The sequence below is a fragment of the Anoplopoma fimbria genome, chromosome 1, assembly GCF_027596085.1.
Source record: "Anoplopoma fimbria isolate UVic2021 breed Golden Eagle Sablefish chromosome 1, Afim_UVic_2022, whole genome shotgun sequence".
Lineage (NCBI taxonomy): Eukaryota > Metazoa > Chordata > Actinopteri > Perciformes > Anoplopomatidae > Anoplopoma > Anoplopoma fimbria.
Window position 1 is genome coordinate 29407370 of NC_072449.1, and position 24916 is coordinate 29432285.

Here is a 24916-nt window from a genome sequence, read left to right on the forward strand (position 1 = left end):
TTCAAAACTAAATGTTCACAAAATAAAATCATAAATGTTATTGTCTATCACATTATGACAGAACATTATCTCCGCTAAGGGGCTCACAAAAAGAACATTAAAACATACATCCTTGAAAAACTTAAAATGACTTTACAGCACAAATAATAAGAGCAGGTGTGCCAAGCTGCATTATAAAGTAGTGAAAGGCTATTTTGCCTTTTTTATTCACCATTTAACCAATCCAATTCGAAAAAAAGAATTAAAAAAACAGACCTATTGAGTCCAAAAAAGAAGATTTAGTAGTAAGATGATTCACTTAGATTTGCTTTAGTAGAGCACCGTGGCTTTGTTTGTATGGTCTGTAATGAGTACTCTGATAATATACTCTTTAATGAGTACTCTGATAATATACTCTTTAATGAGTACTCTGATAATATACTCTTTAATGAGTACTCTGATAATATACTCTTTAATGAGTACTCTGATAATATACTCTTTAATGAGTACTCTGATAATATGTCTGTAATGAGTCATTTGATAGTATGGTCTTTAATGAGTACTTTTACAACATGGTCTTTAATGAGTATTTGATAATAAGGTCTGTGATGTGTTCTTTGGTAATGGGTCAAGCTAGTACAAATGCACACAATATTTAGTAATAATAGTACACACATGTACCTATAGAAGCATAATGGTTTTTATTTCGTTTTTATTTCATTTCTGACCAAAAATAAACAGTTTCAAAAATAAAATGCACTTGGCATGCATAACTTAACATTATTGTTGTAATTAAAATTGTTGGTACAATGGGGGGGGAATACTTTCTTTAGTAGTATATTATGTTGTTGCTGATTGAAGAGACATCTGTTATTCAGTGCTGTTGTACCAGAGCAACATAGTCGGTGTGTTTGGGATCAACACAACAGTGTGCTTACCATCTGTCAGCCATACCACTGTATCCTGTTACACATACACACAAACACACGGAGCACATGTACTCATGGAGAGTTAAGTAACATCCATGTCGAAAACACTTGCACCATTACTACTAATCAGCTCCTCTGATTTGAAATCATACATCCTGCATCTTAGGACCAAACCAGTTCACACTCAATGGGTCAATGGGGTATTTATAATGGTGAGTGTGTGTTTAGCAACTGAGCTGACCTCTTTGTTCTTAACTCGGACACACGGTTTTAAAAGCTGTTGTTGGACCTACGTTAATAAGATTAATGGCACCTAACTGGGTCTGGACCACGTCAGGATCAATGTTTGTAGAACTACAGAAACGAAGAGGCTCAATGTTTTTACTGGGTCTGATCTGGGATCTGAAATCATGTCCGAGATGAAACAATTATTCGATGAACTGTTGGCAACAATTTTGATAATTGATTGTTTAAAGTCACTTATCTTGATGAGACGTTGATTTAAATGTTGCACGGCTTCGTGGCGTAGTGTGACAGCTTAGTTAGTTTCCGGTAGAATTGGTTGTAGATATTCCAAACCTACCTTGATGTGACGTGTTAGCCAACACGGGCTGTTACACTGAAGGGTCTGACTCATTGGCTGACTGGCTGATTGATGAGCAGTGTGTCTGTGGTATTTGGTTCAGTGGAGCAGTGGATGTAGAGCTGTTGCATAATTAGTCTTAATACCCCACACTGTTGTTGTTGTTGAGGTGTTAATGGGACACCTTGAAGAAAATGTCTCCCTATATGACAGAAATCAAGTTCAGTTTAGGTTTGAAAATACTGTATGAGATTGTTTTTTATTGAGTCTGGCTTTTAAGGTTCATGGCAAAGGGAAAATGGTATGAAGCAGTAAAAGCTCCGGCAAAACGTGCACTATGAAGGGGTCATCAAATAACACGCCAACATTATTATGCGGCCAAGTCAAACTTAAACAGTTTAATAAGCATATCCTGCAGGATGTCCACCATGAGCAGCATGCAACTACCAACCAGGTGTTACCACAGATAGAGGAATGCTATCAGTTTACAATTAAAGCTACAGTTGGTCACTTTAATAAAAATATATTTTCGTGAAATATGCTCAAACTGTCACTATATCCAGACAAAAGTATATGAGCATAAGCTGTGAAAAATGAGGTTCCTCCTGCTCCTTTGAGAGCTCCTAATGGCATTTGCAAGATTCCATCGCATTATGGAATTTCTGTACCACACTCTGATTATAGTGACAGTTTAAGCAAATATGACAAAAAAGTTATTTTTATTAAAGTTAGCGACTGTAGCTTTAAAGTATTAAAACAATGACTTAAATGATGAATAGTATCATCATTGTTGCAGATTTTCTGATGATCTAATTGTTTAATCAGCTTATTGTTTTCGACTCTAGTGTTCAGTCCAGGACCTTGTTGTTAGCAGGTTTGCTGGCTGACTTCTTTTGGGGTCTGTTCATTGACTGACTGGTCTAATTATACGATTAATGGAGTTATATGGAATGATGGATCATCATAAATAGGACAGGTTGTTTGGTGTGTGTGTGTGTGTGTGTGTGTGTGTGTGTGTGTGTGTGTGTGTGTGTGTGTGTGTGTGTGTGTGTGTGTGTGTGTGTGTGTGTGTGTGTGTACTGTCAAAAATCAAGCATGTTGTGTAGAATCATGCTACTTGTGTTTTCACAATTTTCCAGATGTAGGTTAGTGTGTATATCTATGATACTGTCTGTATCTTCTGGGTAAGTTTAAACAGGCCACAGGAATAAAAACGGCACTACACACACACACACACACACACACACACACACACACACACACACACACACACACACACACACACACACACACACACACACACACACACACACACAGGCTCACTCCTGCTGAGTCTAGTTTTCCTATAAATGTATTTTAAATTGATTCAAACCTTCTTCTCTCCCTCCAGGTGCCTATTTTTCTTCTCCATCCTGTCTATTTCCAGTCCCCTCTTCATCGTCCTCCTCTTCTTTCCTTTATCTCTCTCTCTCTCCCCCTCCGTCTGTCTCTGTGATGCCGGGCTGTGGGTGAGTGTATGCCTGTGACCAGACTGAAGCTGGGGAAGCTAAAGGTGGTGCGGCGGCAGCTGCTGCAGAGGTACAGAACACCACATACCGTCAGCGATGAGGCCTACACCCTAATGTAACGGAGCATGAAGCAGTAGTCATCAGTTACGATATGCATTCACGCTGCTTTGAGGACACTTGTGTTTGTTACAGTTATTAAATATGGACTGCAAAAAAAAAGGATGAGTCACACCTTCTGTACAGAGGGAGCCTGAACGCATCATCTAAGGAGGGCGATTTACTTATTTTTGTGACAGTTTGGTGTGATGTTGTATGAAACACAGTTAGAGAGGTGGTTGCATTTTGTCAAATACGGTATCATATCTGATTATGTAGTTTGAGCCTTTTGGAATCCCTTTTGGAATCCCTAGTCTCTATACTTCAAACTGTGCACACTTCTAAATATTTTGCACATTCCTGTAAGAAGTTTTTATTGTCAAACGTTTCATTTTATTTATGTTTCTTGACTGTTGCAGTGCTTATGCGTATTGATGAAAACTGACTGGGTAGTAAACCTGACTCTGATTAAATTCAACAGATGGGACTACAGTTAAAAGTAACTGAAATAATGAGTAAAGAGTTTTCAGTGGCAACCTAGTTAATGTTGATGCAACCTGATAAAGAAATTCTAAGAAGGATTGAACCAACAGGTGCAGCCTACTTGCTTTTAAGCACACTTTATTTTACACAAGCTGCATGCTTAAAATACTCACGGTCCTGATTCAGAACTAAAAAGCTTTAATTTAGATTTACTGTAGGATTCAAAGACCTCAAACTGACAGGCAGCTCTAGAGAAACACCTGCACATTTCCGATCACACCCATCAGTAATACCTGACAGTTAGAACCCTCTAGAACTAAGAAGATGTTTCCTGAATGTTTTGCACAAGATCCAAAATGAAACCTTCCGTTGGAGGAGACATTTTACAGCGAAGGTTACTGAATTTCATAATTTTTCAGTGTTCCACACACGGCTCTAATAAAATATTCTGAAAAATATAAAATGTCTAGCCTGTATTATCTTTAAAATCTAAAAAAATGTCAGTTTTTAAAAGTTATGATAGGTAATATGTATCTCGGTGTCTTCTAAATTGCACATCATCATGCAAGCCTTTTTCTGTGTTTTCATCAATGTTGTGTGGGGGGGGGGGGGGGTCTGAATGCTCTACTCAGTTAACTTGATGAATTTCTAATTGACTGTATCAGGTATGAACACCAGCCGTTTGTCTCCTGCCTGGCCGGCCTCTATGGTTGCCAATGGAGACGATACCAGAGAGCCAGGGCTCAGCCAGGAGAGTGCTGCTGCAGCAAGGTAAACACACACACACACACACACACACACACACACACACACACACACACACACACACACACTCAAACAGCACCGTCTAAGCAGTGAGTTGAGTTGGGTCGGTTTGCTGATCGAGCAGAGATTATTGATTCCCCAGACAGATTTCTTCGTCCGTCCGGCCTGCTGACTCCAACAGTCAGTTACTGCTTTTTTCTGAAAAATATGAGCACATATTCACTCTGTCAGCTTCTATCAAAATATACTGCCTCCATATGCACTAGGTAATATGATTAACTTCCTCTGTGTCTGCCAGTTTGTGTAGCATCAGGGAGTCCAATTATGGCTATAAATCCTGTTAACATGAGCGGAAGTTATTTTCCCCAAAACCCTGAAGCACAGGGTTAAAAACTATCCTAACATATTCAAATGATGACTTTCTTAGGGTAGTTTGGTCAGACAAAACATGACACATGACTTCTGTGTGTGTTTGTGTGTGTTACAGGTGGAGTGTGGCAGTTTTGGCCTCCTGATCCTCACCTTCTTCCTGAGTTTTTTATTCCTCTATTTCTGGAGTGAGGCTCAGAACGACTACATCGACTTTGACTGGTGGGTAAAAGCACAGCACATACATGTTGGCATGTGCACACACAGGCTGATGTTGGTTGGAGTGTTTTTTGGATTTGAAGGGCATGTTGTTATTGTGATAGGGGGTACGATAAAACTGTATTTATCCAGAGGGAAATTGCTGTGCAGCAGTTGGAATACAAAGTGGGAAATATGAAAAATAACCATAGGTAAAAAAAAAAAAAAAAAAAAAAAAAAAAAAGACTAGATAACAGTAAGATCCAAATAAGGTGAAATCCAAATAATATGCAAAATATACAATGTCAAAGTCAGCTATGCATCATCAGTACAACCTTATCAAACCTGAGGCCATAAGATCTGTGGTTAACACAAGCTAAAGAGATTTTACAGTTTCTATTATGATATAAGATACATCAGTAGATACCCCTCTCGCAAATTTTTTTGAAGCTCTTATATTTCTTAAAAAAGGCGGTTTCAAATTAGTGGATAAATGAAACTACAGAGATTGTCTCGTGACATCAAATTTCAAGTCCAAGGCTTAGTGATGCGACCGTGGTGTAGTTTGTTTGTAGCCTAAAGTTAGCTTTTAACTTCTGTCGATTGTATTTATGGTTCAGAAATCATAAAAGTGGTGTTCATTTTAGAAGATTATTTTGCTAAATGAAACATATAAGACTCAAACGTGTGTGCTGCAATATTTCAAAATCCAATGGAAAAATTGTATTCCCTTTTTGTTGAGGATGATTATAACTTCCGTGTTGGCCTACAAAAATCCCTCATCCCTGGACCACTCAATTGGTCATCCTGATAATGAATGAATGAAAGGACCAACCCATCATTCAAATTTGATTCACATCATGAAGCCCACTGCTTGTGGTTCTGTGCCTCTTCAGGTTTAACTTTGGGACTCTGGGCTTCTGGTTTCCCTGGTCTCTGGTCCTGCTGGTCATCGCTGCTGCTCTCTTCACATACATCGCCCTGCTATTGGTACGGATACGGATGTTATGTCAGCCTGTCTAGGACTGATGTGCTAAGAAAACCCTTGTCGTGTCTTTACAGACACTGTAGTGTTCTTGAGCAAGACACTTTGCACTTTTTGCTTCTGTTCAAACCACAGTAAGCAGTGGTGTCACTTTATTTTATATTTTACACTCAGCAGAGTGTTTGAAACAATGTGTTTCATTAGGCTCAAGTTCATATTAGCCCATTCATTTGTCCCAGTCCTTTGTTTGGAAAAAGATTTGTTTCAATATTATTTTTGTGTACAGATCAATGTGTAATCTGTAAATTTAAAGCACCTTCCACAAATACAAAAAAAGATTTGTAAAATCACAAAATGATTTAGCTATTTCAACAAATAAAAAAAAGTTAATATATGAAATACATTTTCAAATAATAATAATAATCATCTTTTCTAGAATATGACGCTCTAAGTCTCAGTTCATAACTGTAACAACATTATTATTTAACTTTGTACATTTTTAATGGATATTTACTTTAAAATTTGAATATGGTAAAGGTTTTTTTGATTGATTTATTATTAGATTTTATTTTTTTATTGTGTTTGTGTATTTGCAGATCTGTTTTGTTTTTGTAAAAAGTATGAGTTTACAAATATTTTTTTGTATTAGTGGAAGTGTTTGATTGACACACAGATTGTCTATCTGTTCACCCCATTAACATTGAGACAAACCTATCCCCACACCTTTGTGTGACATTTGGAGCTTGTGTGCTTGCATTAGGTGACACATTTTATGTTAAACTTATTATCGAAAAATGTAGAAATCTGCACCAACATGTTGGAGACATATAACAATATTATCAACAGTTGCAAGATATCCACAAGTTTTCTTAAATCTGCTAAGGCATAAAAAAACAAAGGATTTAACTGTTTATTAAAAAAGGTCAAAATTATATAAGATAAGATATAACTTTATTTATCTTGAGGAAAATTGTTGTGGAGTAGTTTGCAGTACAAAGAAGAAAAGAGTGCAAATAAAACAGAATATAAACAATAAAGATTATCAATAAGATTTAAAAACCAAATGTACAGATTGTCAGGAATGTTTGCTGGTTAGCAGTAAGTGTCATGAATTTAAAAGGTTAAAAGTAAGGAGCAAATCAAAATGATCCATAAAAGAAGCCAATTCCATGTAGGAGAGTGTGACTTGAAGCAGCTTCACGTAACAGTTTTTGATGAATATCTTAATATTGTTCAGGTGCTGGCAGTGTGTCTGCTCACTGAGGGGCAGAGGCTGTACCTTCACTGGAGCCACAAGGTAATGATGATTATTATAATAATAATAATCCATTATGAATAAACACAAACACTAACAGAAAAGATATCACATGGTGTTTTCTCTTCCTCCTGTTTTTTTGTCAGACTGGCATCGTGGTGGCATTGGCCTTCTCTGTCACCGCCACCGCCATCTTGTCTGACCTCTGGAGCAAAGAATGGAAGACTCTCCTTCTCTCGCTGCAGGTTAGTCAATCCCAACACACCAGCCAATCACAGGAGAGAATTTCAGATCCTTTTCTTTGTGTTCAAACGAACTGTATTTTGTGCTTTTATGTTTTTGACATGTTGGCCAATCCCTCATCTTTCTCTGAGTCGTTCTCTTCTTCTTGTCATTGTTAGGTGACAGCGCCTTTCCTCCACGTCGCCGCCGTCTCACTTATGGCGATTCTCTCCTGGCCAATAGCGTTGCACTTCTTTCGCATGAACAAGAGAGGTAAGCAAGCTGATCAGTGTTTATCTTTTGGAAGTGAGGTGGGACTTTTGGCTCTCTGTAAGAATGTCCAGTCGCAGCAGTTGTAGATGTATTTTAACAAACTTTCTCAACATTCTGTTTAGTTGGGCTGCCAAACTTGGTTGATTAGTACTTTAGTCCATTAGTCGTTTTTATGCTTTTTTCAGACTGAATGACACATTTCCTAGTAGATGATGAGCTCATCTTTGCTAAACACAAGATTAAAAGTGGTGCTTTGTGTGATTCTTAGTGGAGAAACTCAGTTTCACAGATCTGTCGAATAAATCAAATGATCGATTAGTCGACAAAAACAGGACTATCGTTAACAGAAAAACTAGGCGAAGAATGAAAAACAATAGACTGTACATAAGTAGTGGTCGTCCTGACATGGTTTGTTGACTGCCATTTTAAAGCCTGGAGTTTGGCGTTTTTGGCCGTTGCTATCTTGTTGTTTTTTTTGCAACCAATGAACAGAAGTGCCCAAATTTTGGACTGCGTAGGAGTGACGTAGAGACGCCATATATGGCTCTGGTAGCGGCAGCGACCTGTCAATCACAGTAAGCCCACCCTAAAGCATCCCCTGCTTTATGGTCTATTTGACTCTAAATGGATCCTAATTTACTAAATGAACATCATGCTGTATTGAAGAAGACTTGAAACTAGAGATTGAGACCATAAACTCATGTTTACAATGTTTACTGAGGGAATAAATCAAGAGAGAAGTAGAGTCATTTTCTCATAGACTTCTATACAATCAGACTTCTTTTTCCAACCGGAGCAGACTGATGGCCAATACAGGGAAAGCAGGTTTTAGGCACTTCAGCATTGGCATTCATTTTAACTCTCAAAATTCTTGGTGTTGGGAAAGTTATAGCGGACATAAATCTTGTGATGAGCACAGCCAACAGCAGTACCTGGAGGAACAAAGGGCTGAAGGACCTTGTTGAAATTACAGATTGGCTAATTGCTGGCAGACAGTGAAGGGTTTTGGCCTTAAAACCTTCAGTTGTAGTGTCACCGAGCGGCCCCGCCGTCGGGCATCAAGCTTTTCTAAAATCAAACATACCCCTAAGCAAAGTGACGCACTTGTCTGGCATGGATTGTACAGCTGTAGACCTCCCTGCCAACCTTCTTTCTGCCTCTCCACTTCCTCATAATAGAAAATCAATTTCTCATTCTCCTTCTTGCACTCATCCCCTTGTCTCCCTGATGCTTTCTGTCCTTTTCATTCACTCTATTCTTCTCTGTGTCTTCATCATGTTGACCTCTTGTCTTAGCTGATCTGCCCGTTCTGCTACTCTCTGTTTCTTTGGGACTGCTGTTTCCCTCTCCACTGCATTGTCTTTGACCTGTACGTCTCGCTGCGTCTCCCTTCTCTCTTTGGTCTCCATGGGTACTGTCCCAGGTTGCCATGGTGATTCAGCAGGGTAGAGTGATGCTGAGTCATGTTGAGGGTCTCTCCTGGCAGGATATAAGAGAGAGAAATATTCACAGGATGTTATATAGCTGTCCTCTGTTCTGTTGCATTGACATGAACGCCCACCCAAGCCTGTAGTTGAATGGATGCTGGCTTAAGCTGGGAATAGACCTTTAAAAGGATAGTCTGGATGTTTGAAGTGGGGTTGTATGAGGTACTTACCCATAGCCAGTGTTTTACCTACAGTAGATGGCGGTCGGGACTCCTCCAGGTTGGAGAAACAGACAGGAGTAACAGACTCATTTGACAAAAAAAGTAATTTTAAGTTGTGCGGGAGTTGCTGGTCTGCTGCTGCCATGATCAGTTAGTTTGCTTGTGTTTTTTATGCTTGATTTTTTTTTTGAGTATTAAAGGATTAGTTCAAATTCACCAAAGTCACACAATAACACAAACAATCTTACCAATCATGGCAGCGGTAGACCAGCAACTCCTGTGTTCTGGGAGGTAAAATGACTTTAAAGAGAGCATAGATAATGGCTTTGGTAGGAAAGGGCTGTCCGACGGCTAGGTAAAGCAGTGAAAATATTTTGAATATAGCGTACTCTTAAACTAATATTAAATGTTATATTTATATAGGTGTCTACAACCCGTCCACAGCAGTAAAATGCTTTAGATTCTTGCTGGTACTCCTGTCTGTTTCTCTAATCCCCCCTGTAGGTAATACACAAATTATGGAGAAGTAACTCATACAACACCACTACAAAAGATCTTAACTATCCCTTCAAGATGATAAAAATACAAATACAAAGACACGACATACCACATGTAATGTCTTACTTCCTCTAACATACAGATTGTTTTAGTCTTGACAGCACAAAGCACACATACGAGTACATACAGAGGAATGACAGTGGGATGATTGGAGTCCAATCACAAGGCAATGCCCAGAATCCAGTAGCATGTGACTGTACATGCGCCCAACAGTAACAGTATGAGCACCTGTTTCCAACCGATTATCTTTTATTTATTTTATATATATATATAATAATGCCCTGTCGACACACAGTAGGGCAGGAAAGGTACTCAATATAACAATACACTGTGTTGATTTCAGAGCAGTACTACATTTATTTTATTGCAGTTACTGTTGCAACGATCAGCCCTGAGCCCTTCTTATCCTTTTACCGTGTGTTTTAGTGATATAAGCAGATAACCATGATATAAAAACTATGATATATATTAGTCAACTAACCGAACACAATGTCAGTCATAGCTCCACATTTAGAGTGGTTCACATTTACATATGAATGAGCTGTAGTTCAGTTTATTTTTCAATTCAATTCAGTTTATTTTGTATAGCCCAGAATCACAAATTACAAATTTGCCTCAGAGGGCTTTACAATCTGTACACATGCGACATCCTCTGTCCTTCACATCCTCTGTCCTTCACATCCTCTGTCCTTAGACCCTCACATCCTCTGTCCTTAGACCCTCACATCCTCTGTCCTTAGACCCTCACATCCTCTGTCCTTACACCCTCACATCCTCTGTCCTTAGACCCTCACATCCTCTGTCCATCCTCTGTCCTTACACCCTCACATCCTCTGTCCTTACACCCTCACATCCTCTGTCCTTCCCTCACATCCTCTGTCCTTACACCCTCACATCCTCTGTCCTTCCCTCACATCGGCACAGGAAAAACTCCCCTAAAAACCCCTTTAACAGGGAGAAAAAAGGAAGAAACCTCTGGGAGAACGACAGAGGAGGGATCCTTCTCCAGGATGGACAGAATGCAATAGATGTCATGTGTACAGAATGAGCAGCATAACAGAGATACAACACATTCAATGTATATGACATAAATGATTCATATAATAAGAGTAGTAAGCAGAGTAACGAAGGAAAAAACAATTAAGACTACTTTAATTAATTATTATAGTAGAATTGTAATTATAGTGTATTTCTTTAAATAACTACCCCCCAGAGGAATCTTAATTTTGAGAGTCTAGTAGTTTACCTTTTCACCCTGTAGCAGAAATTTGTGTGCTAAATATTAGTTTTTAAAAGACAATTTATTACGGAGGAACTTTATGTTTCAAGTCGAATGTTTGAACAACTGCTGATATCAATGATAATGGTCAAGATACTTTATAAAAGACGTGTAGCTTCCCAGGCGGATTTGATTCCAAACCAGACATATGGCTGCTGCTCAGCACCAGACCTCCATGTTGATCCTATCAGGAAAGATTTACTGTATCTCATCCTGATCACTGTAAGTTCCAATTTCTACTCAAGCTATCACACTCCTTCAACCCGGAACCGGGCCATATTTAGAGGCTTCTTTTTTGTGGATTTGTTTGTGTGTGTGTGTCTGTGATTTTCTGTGCAGAGTTGATTATTAAACACAATGCACTGATTTCATAAGAAGCCTTTGTATAGCTATTGCATTAATAAAAAAAAAAATCATTTTCTGGTACTTTTACTTAAATTTAAGTAATTCATAGAACTGAAACTAATGGGAAAAATGTATTCAGTTGTGTTACTAATAAACATCTGCAACTGTGAGTTGTCATGTCATTAGCAGCTGCATGACTGCACATTTTTAATACTTTTTACTTCTGTTTTGATATGTTTCATAGCGTAACTTAAAACATAGTCAATGAAAATGTTTTTTAATGTGGGGAAATATTACTAAGATTGCACAGATAACACCCTCTACCCGTCCTCAAGGCACCCACTTTGAAAACCACTGTTCTAGAGGCTTTTACTTCCATTTGAATTCATTAGCGATATGGTTTACGAAACCAGGAGTTAAAGAGCAGTGCGTAGAATTTAGTGGCATCTAGTGGTGAGGTTGCAGTTTGCAATCAACCAACCCCTTCGCTCACTGCCTTTCCCAGAGTGTCATAGCACTATGCTGGCCTTCACGTAGTGTAAAAACATGAAAGGCTGTCACTAGAGTCAGTGTTTGGTTTGTCTGTTGGCGGCTACTTGTAGAAACATGGCGGTGTAACATTAAGGACTCCATGAAGAGGACCCAATCTCTATATAGAGATGAAGTGCTCACTCTAAGCTAAATAAAAACACAGCTCTTAGTTTCAGTTGATAATACACTACATAGTCATGAATATTATATTCCATTTCTGCCATTAAATCCCCCTGAATCTAACACACTGCTCCTTTAAATCCTGTATTGAAAAAACCCAAACATCTTGTATTTAGAAAGTAAAAAAAGTAAGTCAATTCAATCTACATTTTTTGTGTTGCTTTGTGTTCTTCAGTGCGTCAGGTGGCTGTCCTGGGACTCTACCTGTCCGTGCTCTTCTCCCTCTACCTAGTCCCTCTGGGAATGTACTCGCCCTGCATTAAAGAAGCAGGAACACTGGGACCCGCCCCGAAACTCATCGGACACAGAGGAGCTCCGATGGTGAGACTGAACCGAACCGTTACATTTGGACCTGTCTTAATTCTTCAGCCTTATTAAGTCTGCGTTCTACTGCTGATTTTGTGTGTAGCTTGCTCCGGAGAATACTTTGATGTCGTTTGAGAAGGCAGTGGAAGCTGGAGGAGAAGGACTGGAGACGGACGTCACTATCAGGTACTAAGGGTGAAGAAGTAGTCAAATCATTTACTTTAGTAAAAGTACCAATAGTACACTGTGAAAATAGTCCTGTACAAGTAAAAGTATTCATTGTGCAGATAAATGTACCCTGTCAGTGTTTTACTATTAACTATGGTGTTTCTGGATTAATACTACTGATGCATTTATGTGTATGTTGCATTTTAACTCCTATATATGCTGTTGGCTGATTTAATCTACATCAATGCATCATATTCTTTAAGATCATCATATGTTTGTAGCGTCGCTGTCCTCTGAGAACGTATCTCAGAAAAACAGCCTGTTTTCAGCTTTGTGACGTTGCATTGTCCAGCTGATCCAAGAGGCTTTTTAAAGAGTTTGTTTAGCTGAAGCAGAAGGAGGATTTTCTCAACACATAAAGGAACAATTCATCCTTCAGTTTATCACAAACATTCAACACCAACACAGCTTGAGATACAAAAGTCACAAAAGCTGTCAGACACATTTAGTGGTGTAAAAAGTAAAAAGTTTACTTCTCAGATGAAGTGGAGTAGAATTATAAAGTTCCACAAAAGGAAAGTTTTTAAGTACCTCAAATTAGTTTTTAAGTACAGTACTGGTTAAAGTACTTACATTCTACCACTAGTTACAGCACTTATGGTCAAAACATGAACATGTTTTTTTTTGTTCTAAAGTTAGTGAGATATATGAAAGCAACATGCCATAAAGATAATAACTGGAAAAGGTTTCACAGGTACACCCAAACTCGGACTACAGGAGTTTAAAACTATTATTGAAAATGGTGCAGCCCCTTCACAGTGAATGCTGCTTGATTATGGACCGCCTGATTAATTGGAGGAATTGTTTAAATGTATCTTCACAATGGTTTCAGTGTGGTGTCATCCCCCTTCTCTCCTCCCTTTTATGTCCTTTTCCAGGAGCTCTAATAAAGACAATAAAAGCCCTTAAAGTTAATCATTAAAATAAAACAAAAATATTATTTAAATGTGACCCTATAATGTTTCAACAGAAGTGAAATTATGAAATCAATAGCAGTGTTAAATAACACTAGATCTTGCAACATGTACAATTAGCGGCAGAGCACTCAGTCTGGTGCTAATTGTACAGATCCGATGCTGCTTTGTGGGCACTAAGGTGATTACTGCCATGCTAATCCAGTTAGCCGTTAGCCGTTAGCCCTCACATTAGCCCACGGCCGCTGGGTTAGCACACGGTTTCACAGCCTTAAAACATTGGGGATTAGCAGCATGGCATGACTCAGCGTGAGCGGGTTAGCTTAATCCTGTGTGTGTGTGTGTGTGTGTGTGTGTGTGTGTGTGTGTGTTCGTCTGTCAGCTTTCATTTGATTGCAGGTGTTTTGAGCAGTGAACCGAGGCTTTTAGACTTAAATGATTATCGGTGACTTTAATCATGTGATCTTGTCCCCCTTCCTTGTGTCTTTTCCTTTCCTTTCACTCCTACTCTCTCCTCTCTTATCCCTTCATTCCTACTCACTTTGCAAACACTTACCACTCTTTTCTATGTCCTGCGCCTTCCCTCGCTAATACCCTGATTCCTCTGTCGCCCATTTTCAATACCTCCACCTCTGTCTGCAGTTATGACGGGGTTCCCTTCCTGATGCACGACTCGACTCTGAGGAGAACCACCAATGTCGCAGAGGTTTTCCCAAATCGAACATACGTTGACGCCTCCATGTTCACCTGGGCCGAGCTGCAGCAGCTGAATGCTGGAGACTGGTTCTTATCGGTGAGGCTTTCAGTTCAAGATGTGGCTTGGTTTGCTCAAAAACAATGCAATACAAGAGAAGCAAAGTGAAATTCCCTCTGCAGCAAGAACGACAGACATTGTAACCTTGAAAACCTTAGAACTGTGATGTTATGTTTGAAGATCTGTCTTTTTCACTCAGAAAAACTATAAATAAGTAAATAATTATAAGTAAATCACAAGTATGACTCTTGTTTATAAGTACATTTGTTTTTTTTCTTCCTCTAAACACAAAATTACAGTATTGCTGGATGAAAATACATTTACAAATCTGTACTGCAGCAATGCAAATCTGCCTTTCCTGTAGGTTGATGCAGAATTTTGGATTTATTTTATTTTATTTCATAACACCAGGAGGTTGAAAGATTAACTGAACCCTCAGGAAAGATAGTTCATGAAAAATCTTCAAAATGTACCTAATTGGAGTCCAGAGCCCCACTAGATGTAAGTCACATGAATGCTATGTGCTCTCATAGATGATGCTGAAAAGTGCAAAAAATGAATTTGAAATAGAGCGCCCATACAGCTACTTGGACAATTGATGTCCCTTCTTCTTTACTGGTAAATAGAGATTTCTCAAAGGTAAATTATTGTTTGAGTTGCAAATTTGAGGTCCCCCATGCAACCAAATGTTTTGTATACAAAAATTAATAAAGCCATGGAATCAATGTTTTTATTACCATGGACACAACTGGACATCAACAAAAGCTCATTATTGTTTTTATATTAAGTTTTGTTTTTTTTCAGAACCAATTTTCTGTAGATTTTCAATAATCACAAAAATGTTTTTTTATTTTCTATGAAATCTCAGAATGACTAAGCAACTTTTTTTCAACACACTCTTACAGAGGGATCCCTTTGGGACTGTGTGGTCCCTGTCTGAGGCAGACTGCTCGCAGGCCCAGAACCAGTCTGTTCCCTCACTGGCCCAGTTTCTGGAGTTGGCGGCCTGTAGCGATAAAGTGGTGCTGTTTGACCTGCACAGGCCCCCTCATGGACATCCCTACTATCAGTCGTACATCAACACCACTCTGCAGGTGGTGCAGGCCCACATCAACTCCTCACAGGTAACTGCAGGTGGATGTATGTAAAACTCCAACTACCGTTGCCGGACAAACACATCATACTGAATGTCAAGTTTTGTTTTTTAACCTGATCCCATTCAGATTCTTTAATTTTGGGTATCTGCTGATACCAAGTCCAATTTGATACTAACAAAGAAGTAAAACGTGCAATGTTGATTAGAAATGTATTTGGCCCTTACTAAATTTGGCAAACCTTCACGTGCTTCTTTCTCCGAATACCGAAGGTCTTGGTTCAAAACTATTCAGTTTTACATCTAAAATTATTTTAATTGTGTTTAAGTTTAAATGAGATTCTGACTCCTGAACTTGACATGACGCAATCTGATAGAGCAAAGACGTCTCGCTCTGTTGGTTTTTTTCCAACTGCAGAAACCCTGCGCCATCCTCTGGTTATGAAAAGTGAAGTCAATGGAGAAGTGCCTTAACCTTGCATTCTTTCTAATGGCCAGCAGGGGGCAACTCCTCTGTTTGCAAAAAGTGTGCTGCTAGCTGCTTTTGATTGGAAAAGAGTTTAAAACATTGGGCTGGGTTTTTTCGGTCCGATCGTTTTAAAAAATCTAGCATAGTCTTGCTAGATTCACAAGATTACCTACCCTAGCTTTAACATCCTCAGGAGTAGTTTTTCCTCATCTTCCGTTTGTTGTTGCAAGTGGGGACACGATATATTGTGCATACATGGATGTCTGTTAGTTTATAAGCATGTGCTGTGTGTATGTGTGTGTGTTTGTGTGCGTTTTTGTGTGTGCGTAGGTGCTGTGGCTGCCCTCTGAAGATAGGAAGCTGGTCCAGGCTGTGGACCCAGAGCTGCAGCAGACCTCTGGAGAAAAGGCGTCTATTCAGGAGCTGAAGGACGGCCACATCTCCAGACTAAACCTGCACTACAGCACCATGTCACAACAACAGTTCAGGTACACACACACACACACACACACACACACACACACACACACACACACACACACACACACACACACACACACACACACACACACACACACACACACACACACACACATGCAATCACATACACAACAATTTTATGCAATCTTAAGCAAAATGTTTGTGACTGTTGCATTCACGTTACAGCAGTTCATGCACAATTTGCAGCGGACACAATTAACTTTCAGCGTTGTTGATATAGTGTAAAAATACCCAGATTGGTTTGAAATGATTCTCACCCAAATTATATTACCACAAAAGTTGCAATATGTTGTTTTTACTGATCACTACAGTGTACAGACAAAGTCTTCTTTTAATGAACACCACTCAGAAACACTCCAACTAACAGAAACTGTAAGACATGAGAGGAATACAGATGTGCTCCTAATTATGCAATAGAGCAGGAAAAAAAGAAATAATCAGACTACATTTGTGGTGTTTTTTTTCTTCGAAATGTATTTTATAAAATTAAATAAATATGTGGGTATCTGCATCTGATATTTGTGATGTCCCAAACAAATCCTGATAAATTCACAGATCAAAAGGTATTCATTAAGATAATGTACACTAAATGTAACCATACAGTACATTCAAGAACTCAATTATGCAGTTTTATTTACCTATTTATACTGGCTAAGGGAGAAGGGACATTTCACTGTGGGCTTATGAAATGGTCTCCTCTCATTGTGCGTGTGTTAACATGTGTGTAGTTATGTAACTAACTCAAGGTACAGATGGCCACCACGTCCTCAGTGACTCCACATTCACACTATCCACATGAGATATTTAAGGCAGGAGAAAACCTGGGTACAGAGGAACTCATTGAGTAGAGGAGATAATTGGTGGAAGTGAGGAGAAGCAGTGGAGGAGGTACACACAAGGTGCAGATGGGAGTTCAAATGAAGGGAGGTGGTTTAGAAGAGAGGAGGGTACGAGAGGCGGATGAGTAGCAGGCCTACAAGAGAAACCAGTGGGAGGTACAGTACTTGTACATAATCAGAAGCTGTGGGAGAACAATCTGGAGAGAAAGAGGCTTGACAGATGGTTGAGGGACTCTCTCATTGACATGTTTTTTAACTCACACAGTCCACTGAAATAGTTTTCCCCTTGATGCTGGTGAATCATCCTCACTGCATTATCTCATTGGAATAATATCAGCTTTCATGGCACCGTGTTTGTCACCAATGGTTGGATGAATCATGGTGTAACATTGTGTGGTAACAGTTGTCTCAAAGTTAAGACATCATAAGCACTTTGTGATTATTATAACCAGAGCCTTGTGTTGAACATTATGTGGTGAAGCTTTTCTGTCTCTAATGGACGAACTGTAGTGTTTCACTACAACAGTTGGGTATCATTCAAAGCTTTTTCTAAGTTCTGGTCACAATTTATTTAGATACCAGTCAAATCTATTGACACATACAGTATGTTACATGTTCATAGTTGTGTAACTTTTGATAGTACTAGCAGTATGTAAATGTGGATGGTATAAAAATGTACAAGTTCTACATTTCTTTCAGCACAAATGATTATAACAAAGTATAAAATTAAACCTAGGATTTATTGATCCAACTTTTTCAGTCCGGATACAGATACCTGGGCTTTGGCTATCGGCCGATACCGAGTACTGATCTGATAGCAGTGTTTTAATAATAAGCTGTATGCCTCACTATGTGAAAGAGACTGGGATCATTCTTTTATGTAAAAGGCCACATTAGACCTGGCTTAAACATTTCTTTCCTAACCTAACTAAGTCGGCCCGATAACCAATTAAACCCGATAAAAAAACAGTAGCTATGGTAAAATATGTGCATCGAGTCTGTTTCTATTGCTAGCTGATAAAGCAGGAAGATGGTGCTCCTCACTGTATCATCAGCTTTTTCATAAAATGAAATCTTACCATTTGAAACACATTGTTGAACTGACCCTTCAGAAATAATAATAACCAGTTAATACAACTCCTGGGGATTATGTAACTTCAGGCTGTGCAACCTGGCAAATAACAATTTACCTCAACAGATGATCATTAGACTTTCAAAGGACGCTTTCATCCCGACAATCTGTCAGGCATACAGAGAGGTGTGTGTGTGTGTGTGTGTGTGATAAATAACACCACTCTCTTCCTCCTCTCCACCCTTTCCTCATAATCCCCTCCACTGTTTGTTCTTTCTTTCCCTCCTCTCATTAACCTGACTTCATTATTTTCACTCCATCTATCATTTTTTTCCCCACCTATCCTCTTCCTTTCCTTTTCCTCCTCTCCTCCTATGTATTCATCCTTCTATCTCCCCTTTCTTTCTTGAGTAAAATCAAATAAACTTCACTGGTACAAATGATGCTAAATGAAATACAATTAAGAAATTATATTTCAGTGAGAAAATATAATACATTAATAATCACAGGAGCAGCTTAACATACTTTGGACTGACAAATCCCAGTTTAAACCTCTTCAAACTAACCACTGATAGACGGCAGAGGACTCAATATGTAGAGCCCAGCTCTATCGCTGTGGTTCAATAATGGTGGAGCGTCACTGAAAACAAAGTCAACATCCAATTCAATAGTATTCCCCCCTGTCATGTAACACTGAGGAGCAATCCATTAAATAGAAGTTTGAATCTTTTTTTTTACATTTCACTGGTGTCTGAGTTATTCGGTTTGTATCTCTGTTAAAATAGTTATTTCTGGATGTGTATAAACTAAAACAATGGTGTGCTGTCATTGAAGAAGTGAAGCTCTGTCTCAGTAGCTTCCAGACCACAGTCGTCCCTTGATAGCCAGGTTTGTCTATGCCACTTTTTTTCTCAAGGTAACGCATGTCTGGACATTGTTTACCTCAGCTTTTAATCAGCTTCAGTGGTGAGATACAGGTTTATTGTATCAATGCTAGTTTTCTTTTAGATTGTGTATGATTTGATTGGGTTGAAAACTGTGCACACGAGATGTGTGATGCTCCTCAGTCTCTCATGACCAGTTGATATGGGAGACTCTTTAATGTCCCCCCCCCCCAATCTCTCTCTCTCCAGTAAGTACCAGTCGGTGAACATCAGCACCAACCTGTATGTGATCAGCCAGCCGTGGCTCTACACTCTGGCCTGGTGTGCTGGAGCTCAGTCCGTAACCACCAACTCCGTCCACATCCTGTCCAACATCAACAAGCCGCTCTTCCTCATGGTGAGCAGAATCAAGTCTTCAGGTTATCAGATGTTATGATCCCTGCTGCCAGATACTGTTCACATCATATTTCTTAAAGGTCAGGTCAGTTTGGCTGCATGAAGCTCTTATCTGTGATGTGAGCACAGTACTGCATTGTTCCACCACTCTTTTCTTTTTCTTTGGACATACTTTACGTCTTCTGTCCCAGCTGTCTGAGCAGTTAAGGGATTACTGTATATATGTATGAGATAGTAAATAAAAACAGATTTTTACTCAAGGTTCAACTCTTTGTTACCTTTCATGGAGCAACGTACTGATTGTTGAGGTCAGTAATGAGTGGGATTAGTAATACACTTCCATGAAGTTGGCAGACCCAACAGAGACGGATAAAAAAGGAACATGCAAAACTGAAACAGCGTTGAGAATTAGTCCCTAGTATGGTAAACAATGGATCCTACATTTCCCATAATGCAACTCAATCATTAACTGTGAGTAGATCTTAGTGACTTAATCCTCTGGAGTGCATCTCACTTCTCTCAGACGTACTTCTTTAGCTCTAAAATGTTTTGTGACCTAGTTTTGAACAGCGTGCCGATACCAGAAAGATAAGGCAGTACCCTGCCGTTAACAATGGTACCATTTTATTTGTACCTGTACTTTAGGAATGACAGTATTTAAATAAGAGCTGTAAGATATTTCCTATATGCTGAATGAAATGAAAACACATTTTATGGTAAACACAAGATTTGAAGTGGTGCTTTTGTGTGATTCTTTTTTGGATAAATAACATCAACTCATCGATCAGTGTTGGATGACTAAGAATTTCTTCGGTCGGGGACAGCCCTCGACACAACACGGTGCTTTCTACAGTTACCTCTGGTGTCTTCCTGATTCTAGCAGCTTTTCTCTCATCAGCTTCTCAGAGAACTTCTGAGATAAATTGTTTTGTGTTTTTTTGGTTTCGGACTCCTCTTTCGTCGTCTCCCGTGCTGCAGTACCCCTCTCCGTCTGAACTGTTACTGATGTCGCAGATGATTACTGCATATGGGGTCGAATTTTATTAAAAAATGTTAAGCCTCATAGCAAGAGGGAATCAACCTGTCTGTTAGGAGATGGTATTTTCTCCCTGTGCAGCATAGTTTTTCTCCGGGTTCTCTGGCTTCCTCCCACAGTCCAAAGACATGCAGCTTAGGTCAATGGATGACTCTAAATTGCCCCTAAATGTGGATGTGAGCGTGAACAGTTGTGTATGTCTTTGTTAGCCTTGCTTTAGACTGACGACCTGTCCAGGGCGAACCCTGCCTTCACCCCATGTCAGCTAGGATTTACTCAAGCCCCCCCAGGACCCTGAAAAGGATAATCGGTTAAAAATAATGGAGGGATGTTGAATATTCTATTAACAAATTTTAACACTTTTGATTAATAAATAGGAAAAAATGTAGGTTTAATGTTCTTTCATCTATTATTCGATTGCTTTTCCTGATGTTTTAGCTTTTTGCCTTGTTATCGTTTCAGTATTGGTGTTGAGATATTTAGGCGTGTGTATTGTATCAGAGTCATCATTTTAAACTTAGGAGTTTCTCCTAATGTCATCCATTGGCTCCTTTTAGCCTGAGGTTTTTTTTTATTAATACTGCTCCAGACTTGTTCTTTTGTATTTCTGTATCTAGAATTTTCTCTGATCCACTGTGTCTTTCAATGAGTAGGCAGGTAGGAGCTTCTGTATCAGTTTGAGAATCTCTTCAGCAGGTGAGGTGGGTGTTTTGAAGATTGGGCCTTTTGGTTACGTAAACCCTCTCTAACACCACCTACATGTCTGCCAAACTTCAAATGAGTTTGATTACATTTTTAATACGAGTGTTCAAGTCCAAGCCCAATACCTAATGGTCACTAGATGAAATAATGACATTCATGTTCACACTTTGGTTTCAGCAAATGTAATCAACCTCTCTCTCTCTCTCTCTCTCTCTCTCTCTTTCTCTTTCTCTCTATCCGTCAGACTCCAGAGGAATATAATTTGATGTGGATTCTGACTGATGCTGTCTCGGCCTTCCTCATCATTGCAGTTTTCATATTCCACTGGTGCGTAGACACACTCACACACTCACACACTCACACACTCACACACACACACACACACACACACACACACACACACACACACACACACACACACACACACACACACACACACACACTTCTCTTATGATTTTCCTTCCCTGCTAATTGTAACGTCTGGTGTCGGGGAGGTGAAGCAGTGCAGGGCTGAGTCATCCTGGCTGCTGATTAGGTTTTATTATTAATATGTAATCAGCAGATGATGTAACGAGAGTAAAATCAGATGTGTGCTTGATCTATGTCAGGACGTAGAGAAATATTTAACACGTATCCCAGCTGGGACATACTGATTTATTTTTCAACCTGGTGCTTTTTCATGTAGGGTTAGTCGTCATTTACATTGTATAAATATTGTAATATTTGCCATGAAGGCTTAGTTGCCGGCAGACATACTGTGGCACCACTGGGAAGCTTTTTCTTATAAAAAAATGTTTTAAGGAGATTAAAGAAGTTCAGATTTATGAACACACCCACCCTGCTATGCCTATTATAACTATATATATATATATAATATATATATATATATAATTTTTATTTCACGTATCGCCTATAAAACACCAGTGCAACACTATGAATGTCCTCCAGGAGAGACGCCATATTTAAACAGTTATGACGACTTGATTTTCTCTATGACAGCCGGCTTTTCACTCAACGTTCAAGTGTGATAGTTCGGAACAAGAACTAACACCTTTGCCTTCCATCTTGGTCGCTCGACTCTTTTTACAAACTAGTTCTTTTTAGGGCACAACCAGGCCTTTAGACTGTAGATATGAATAGACAGAATGTGTATGCATAAATATCAGTGAGATTCATCCCTTCCTGTCAGCCAGATGAGACTTTTCTCCACAAAGGCCTCCTCTGTGGATTTATTTTTACCTTATTTATTGTTATCGCATCGTCCTTTTCATCATCAGTCGCTCTCTTCTCCCTTTTATACCTGGGCTTTATTCAACACTCACCTGGACATCTTCAAACATACTCACACACACACACACACACACACACACACACACACACACACACACACACACACACACACACACACACACACACACACACACACACACACACGTCCTCATGCATGCTCAGAGCACCATCAAAGCAGTAACAGTGGCAGACACAAAGCACTTTGGGAAACACAGAAACACACCTGGTAATTCTCTGCTGCTCTGATCTCACTCTTTGGTGTGTGTGTGTGTGTTTGTGTGTGTGTGTGTGTGTGTGTGTGTGTGTGTGTGTGTGTGTGTGTGTGTGTGTGTGTGTGTGTGTGTGTGTGTGTGTGTGTGTGTGTGTGTGTGTGTGTGTGTGTGTGCCCACGCATTACAGGTGGAGAGAGAGAGGCCTGCCCTTCTGGTCCGGCAGCCGTCAGACTCACGAGAACGGACCATACAGCAAGTTCAGGACGGGTACGTATGTCTGTCCAAACTGTGTCGTTGTGGACAAATGTTTAAAACATCTCCGTCCCCGCTCATATTCAATCTGTTTACTGTGATTCTGGGTTGTTACAACTTACCAAGATGTTTGCATCTGTTTTTTTCACAAGCAAAAGATAAAAAAGGATATCTCAAAACAGAATTTGAAGATTACTTGTGAATTCGAAGAAAATTGGGCCATTGGTCTATCTTATATGTCAGGACAAACATAAAGTGTCTGAGCTAACTTCTTGTAGAGTTTGGGAAATACTCCTGTTTGCAGTCTGAATGGGAGTTAGATGAGGATATCTATACCAGTTCTAGCTATGACAGAGTTACGGTTAGGCTTTGATCTAGTCCACATTAAAAGAGGAACAACCCTGTCTTATCTCGTTATCCAGAAAACTAACCACCACACACCGAAGCATCTCAGAGTCACAAGTAAAAGTTTTATTCAGAGAAGCTGCTAGCGCTGATGGCCTAATACAGTCACCTCCACGAGCTAAAGCTAACCCTCTGTACTGAGCACACAGAGATGTCATTGTTATCGACCTCGGCGAAAGATTATTACGTTATTTCACCACTTCCGTCTTTGCATGCGATGATCTCCCGCTGTGTGTGTGTGTGTGTGTGTGTGTGTGTGTGTGTGTGTGTGTGTGTGTGTGTGTGTGTGTGTGTGTGTGTGTGTGTGTGTGTGTGTGTGTCAGACTCCTCAGAGGTCATCTGTGTTCGCTGGAGCCCCCTCCACTCCGACCCCCCTGCCAGAGCCCTCATCATCTCCCTCCCCTTGGTCTTCAACCCATGACACTCCTGCATGTTCAGCCCTGCATGTCAGCCCTGCGGGAAACCCTGTACGAACCCTGAACCCTGTTTGAACTGTGCAAGCTTCCATGTGTCCTGTAGAAAAAACTAGCACGAACCCTCGATTTAGCCCATAGAGAGAGATGTGTGTGATTTAAACGACTGTGGGGTTTAAGTTCCTAATAAGTCCTTATTACAGTTTGTGTGTCTGTGCATCATGCTCAAAAATCAGCAGCTGCTTATGCCTTATCTTTATATATATCTTTATATATATCTATATATTCTACATTTGCAGATGCATGTCTGTCTTGCACCTGTTTTTCATTAATGTATACTTTCAATGCTCATATCACCTGTACTAACCCAGCCCCTCAGAATTGTTTATTTTGCACCCTTGCCTCTAATGTCTCTGTATTACCCACAATGCCACTCCTTGACATGTGAAGGTATAAACTCTAAATTGTTTTGATCTTTGCCCCCCCTCCCCCTAGCAGAGCTGAGTGACGTGTGGTCCATCTCCAGCGCCAACGTCCGGCCCGACCTACGGAGTGTGCCCGGTTCACCCAGTACCCCTCACCTGCCCACCATCACAGAGGAGTGACTGGGAGAGAGGGTGGGAGGGAGGGGAGAGAGAGAGAGAGAGAGAGAGGCAAAAAAGAGCGGTACATATGAGAGATGGAAAAGAGAGAGAATATTGAAATCTTAAGTATTTAGTCTTTACTAAATAAGCATCAATCCAATTGGATAGAAGAGTTTGATTGGATTTGACAGTTGTTTTACTGTACAACTCCACACCTGTCATCACAATTTTCATTCAAATATAGTTACCTGCCCGGTGAGAAAAGCTCAGAGAAATGCACAAATAAGAAAAACTGCTCTGTCTTTGACAAAACAAATAGTGTGTTTATGTAGGAACTCAGGAAGCTGATTGAGAAAAAGTGTTTGATGAAACATGAAGAC

The 24916-nt window shown here is 39.7% G+C and overlaps 1 protein-coding gene across 1 annotated transcript; it reads left to right on the forward strand.

Moving 5' to 3' along the window:
• Nucleotides 1-3007: 3007 nt before the first annotated feature.
• Nucleotides 3008-24557, forward strand: gdpd4a (glycerophosphodiester phosphodiesterase domain containing 4a). The gene is made up of 16 exons (XM_054606591.1): nucleotides 3008-3069; nucleotides 4244-4349; nucleotides 4831-4934; nucleotides 5807-5900; nucleotides 7133-7192; nucleotides 7297-7395; nucleotides 7552-7645; nucleotides 12362-12507; nucleotides 12596-12678; nucleotides 14277-14427; nucleotides 15294-15512; nucleotides 16281-16438; nucleotides 19496-19643; nucleotides 21625-21707; nucleotides 23070-23149; nucleotides 24451-24557. Exons 1-16 carry the CDS (start codon nucleotides 3008-3010, stop codon nucleotides 24555-24557), a joined length of 1794 nt encoding a protein of 597 aa, XP_054462566.1.
• Nucleotides 24558-24916: the final 359 nt, after the last annotated feature.

What these genes read in the sequence shown, in the direction of transcription:
- gdpd4a (XM_054606591.1), top strand. Translation starts at nt 3,008, where the DNA reads ATGCCTGTGACCAGACTGAAGCTGGGGAAGCTAAAGGTGGTGCGGCGG. An exon ending in CTCTCCTTCTCTCGCTGCAG is followed by an intron (nt 7,396 to 7,551) that starts GTTAGTCAATCC and finishes TGTCATTGTTAG; the next exon opens with GTGACAGCGCCTTTCCTCCA. An exon ending in ATACAGCAAGTTCAGGACGG is followed by an intron (nt 23,150 to 24,450) that starts GTACGTATGTCT and finishes TCCCCCTAGCAG; the next exon opens with AGCTGAGTGACGTGTGGTCC.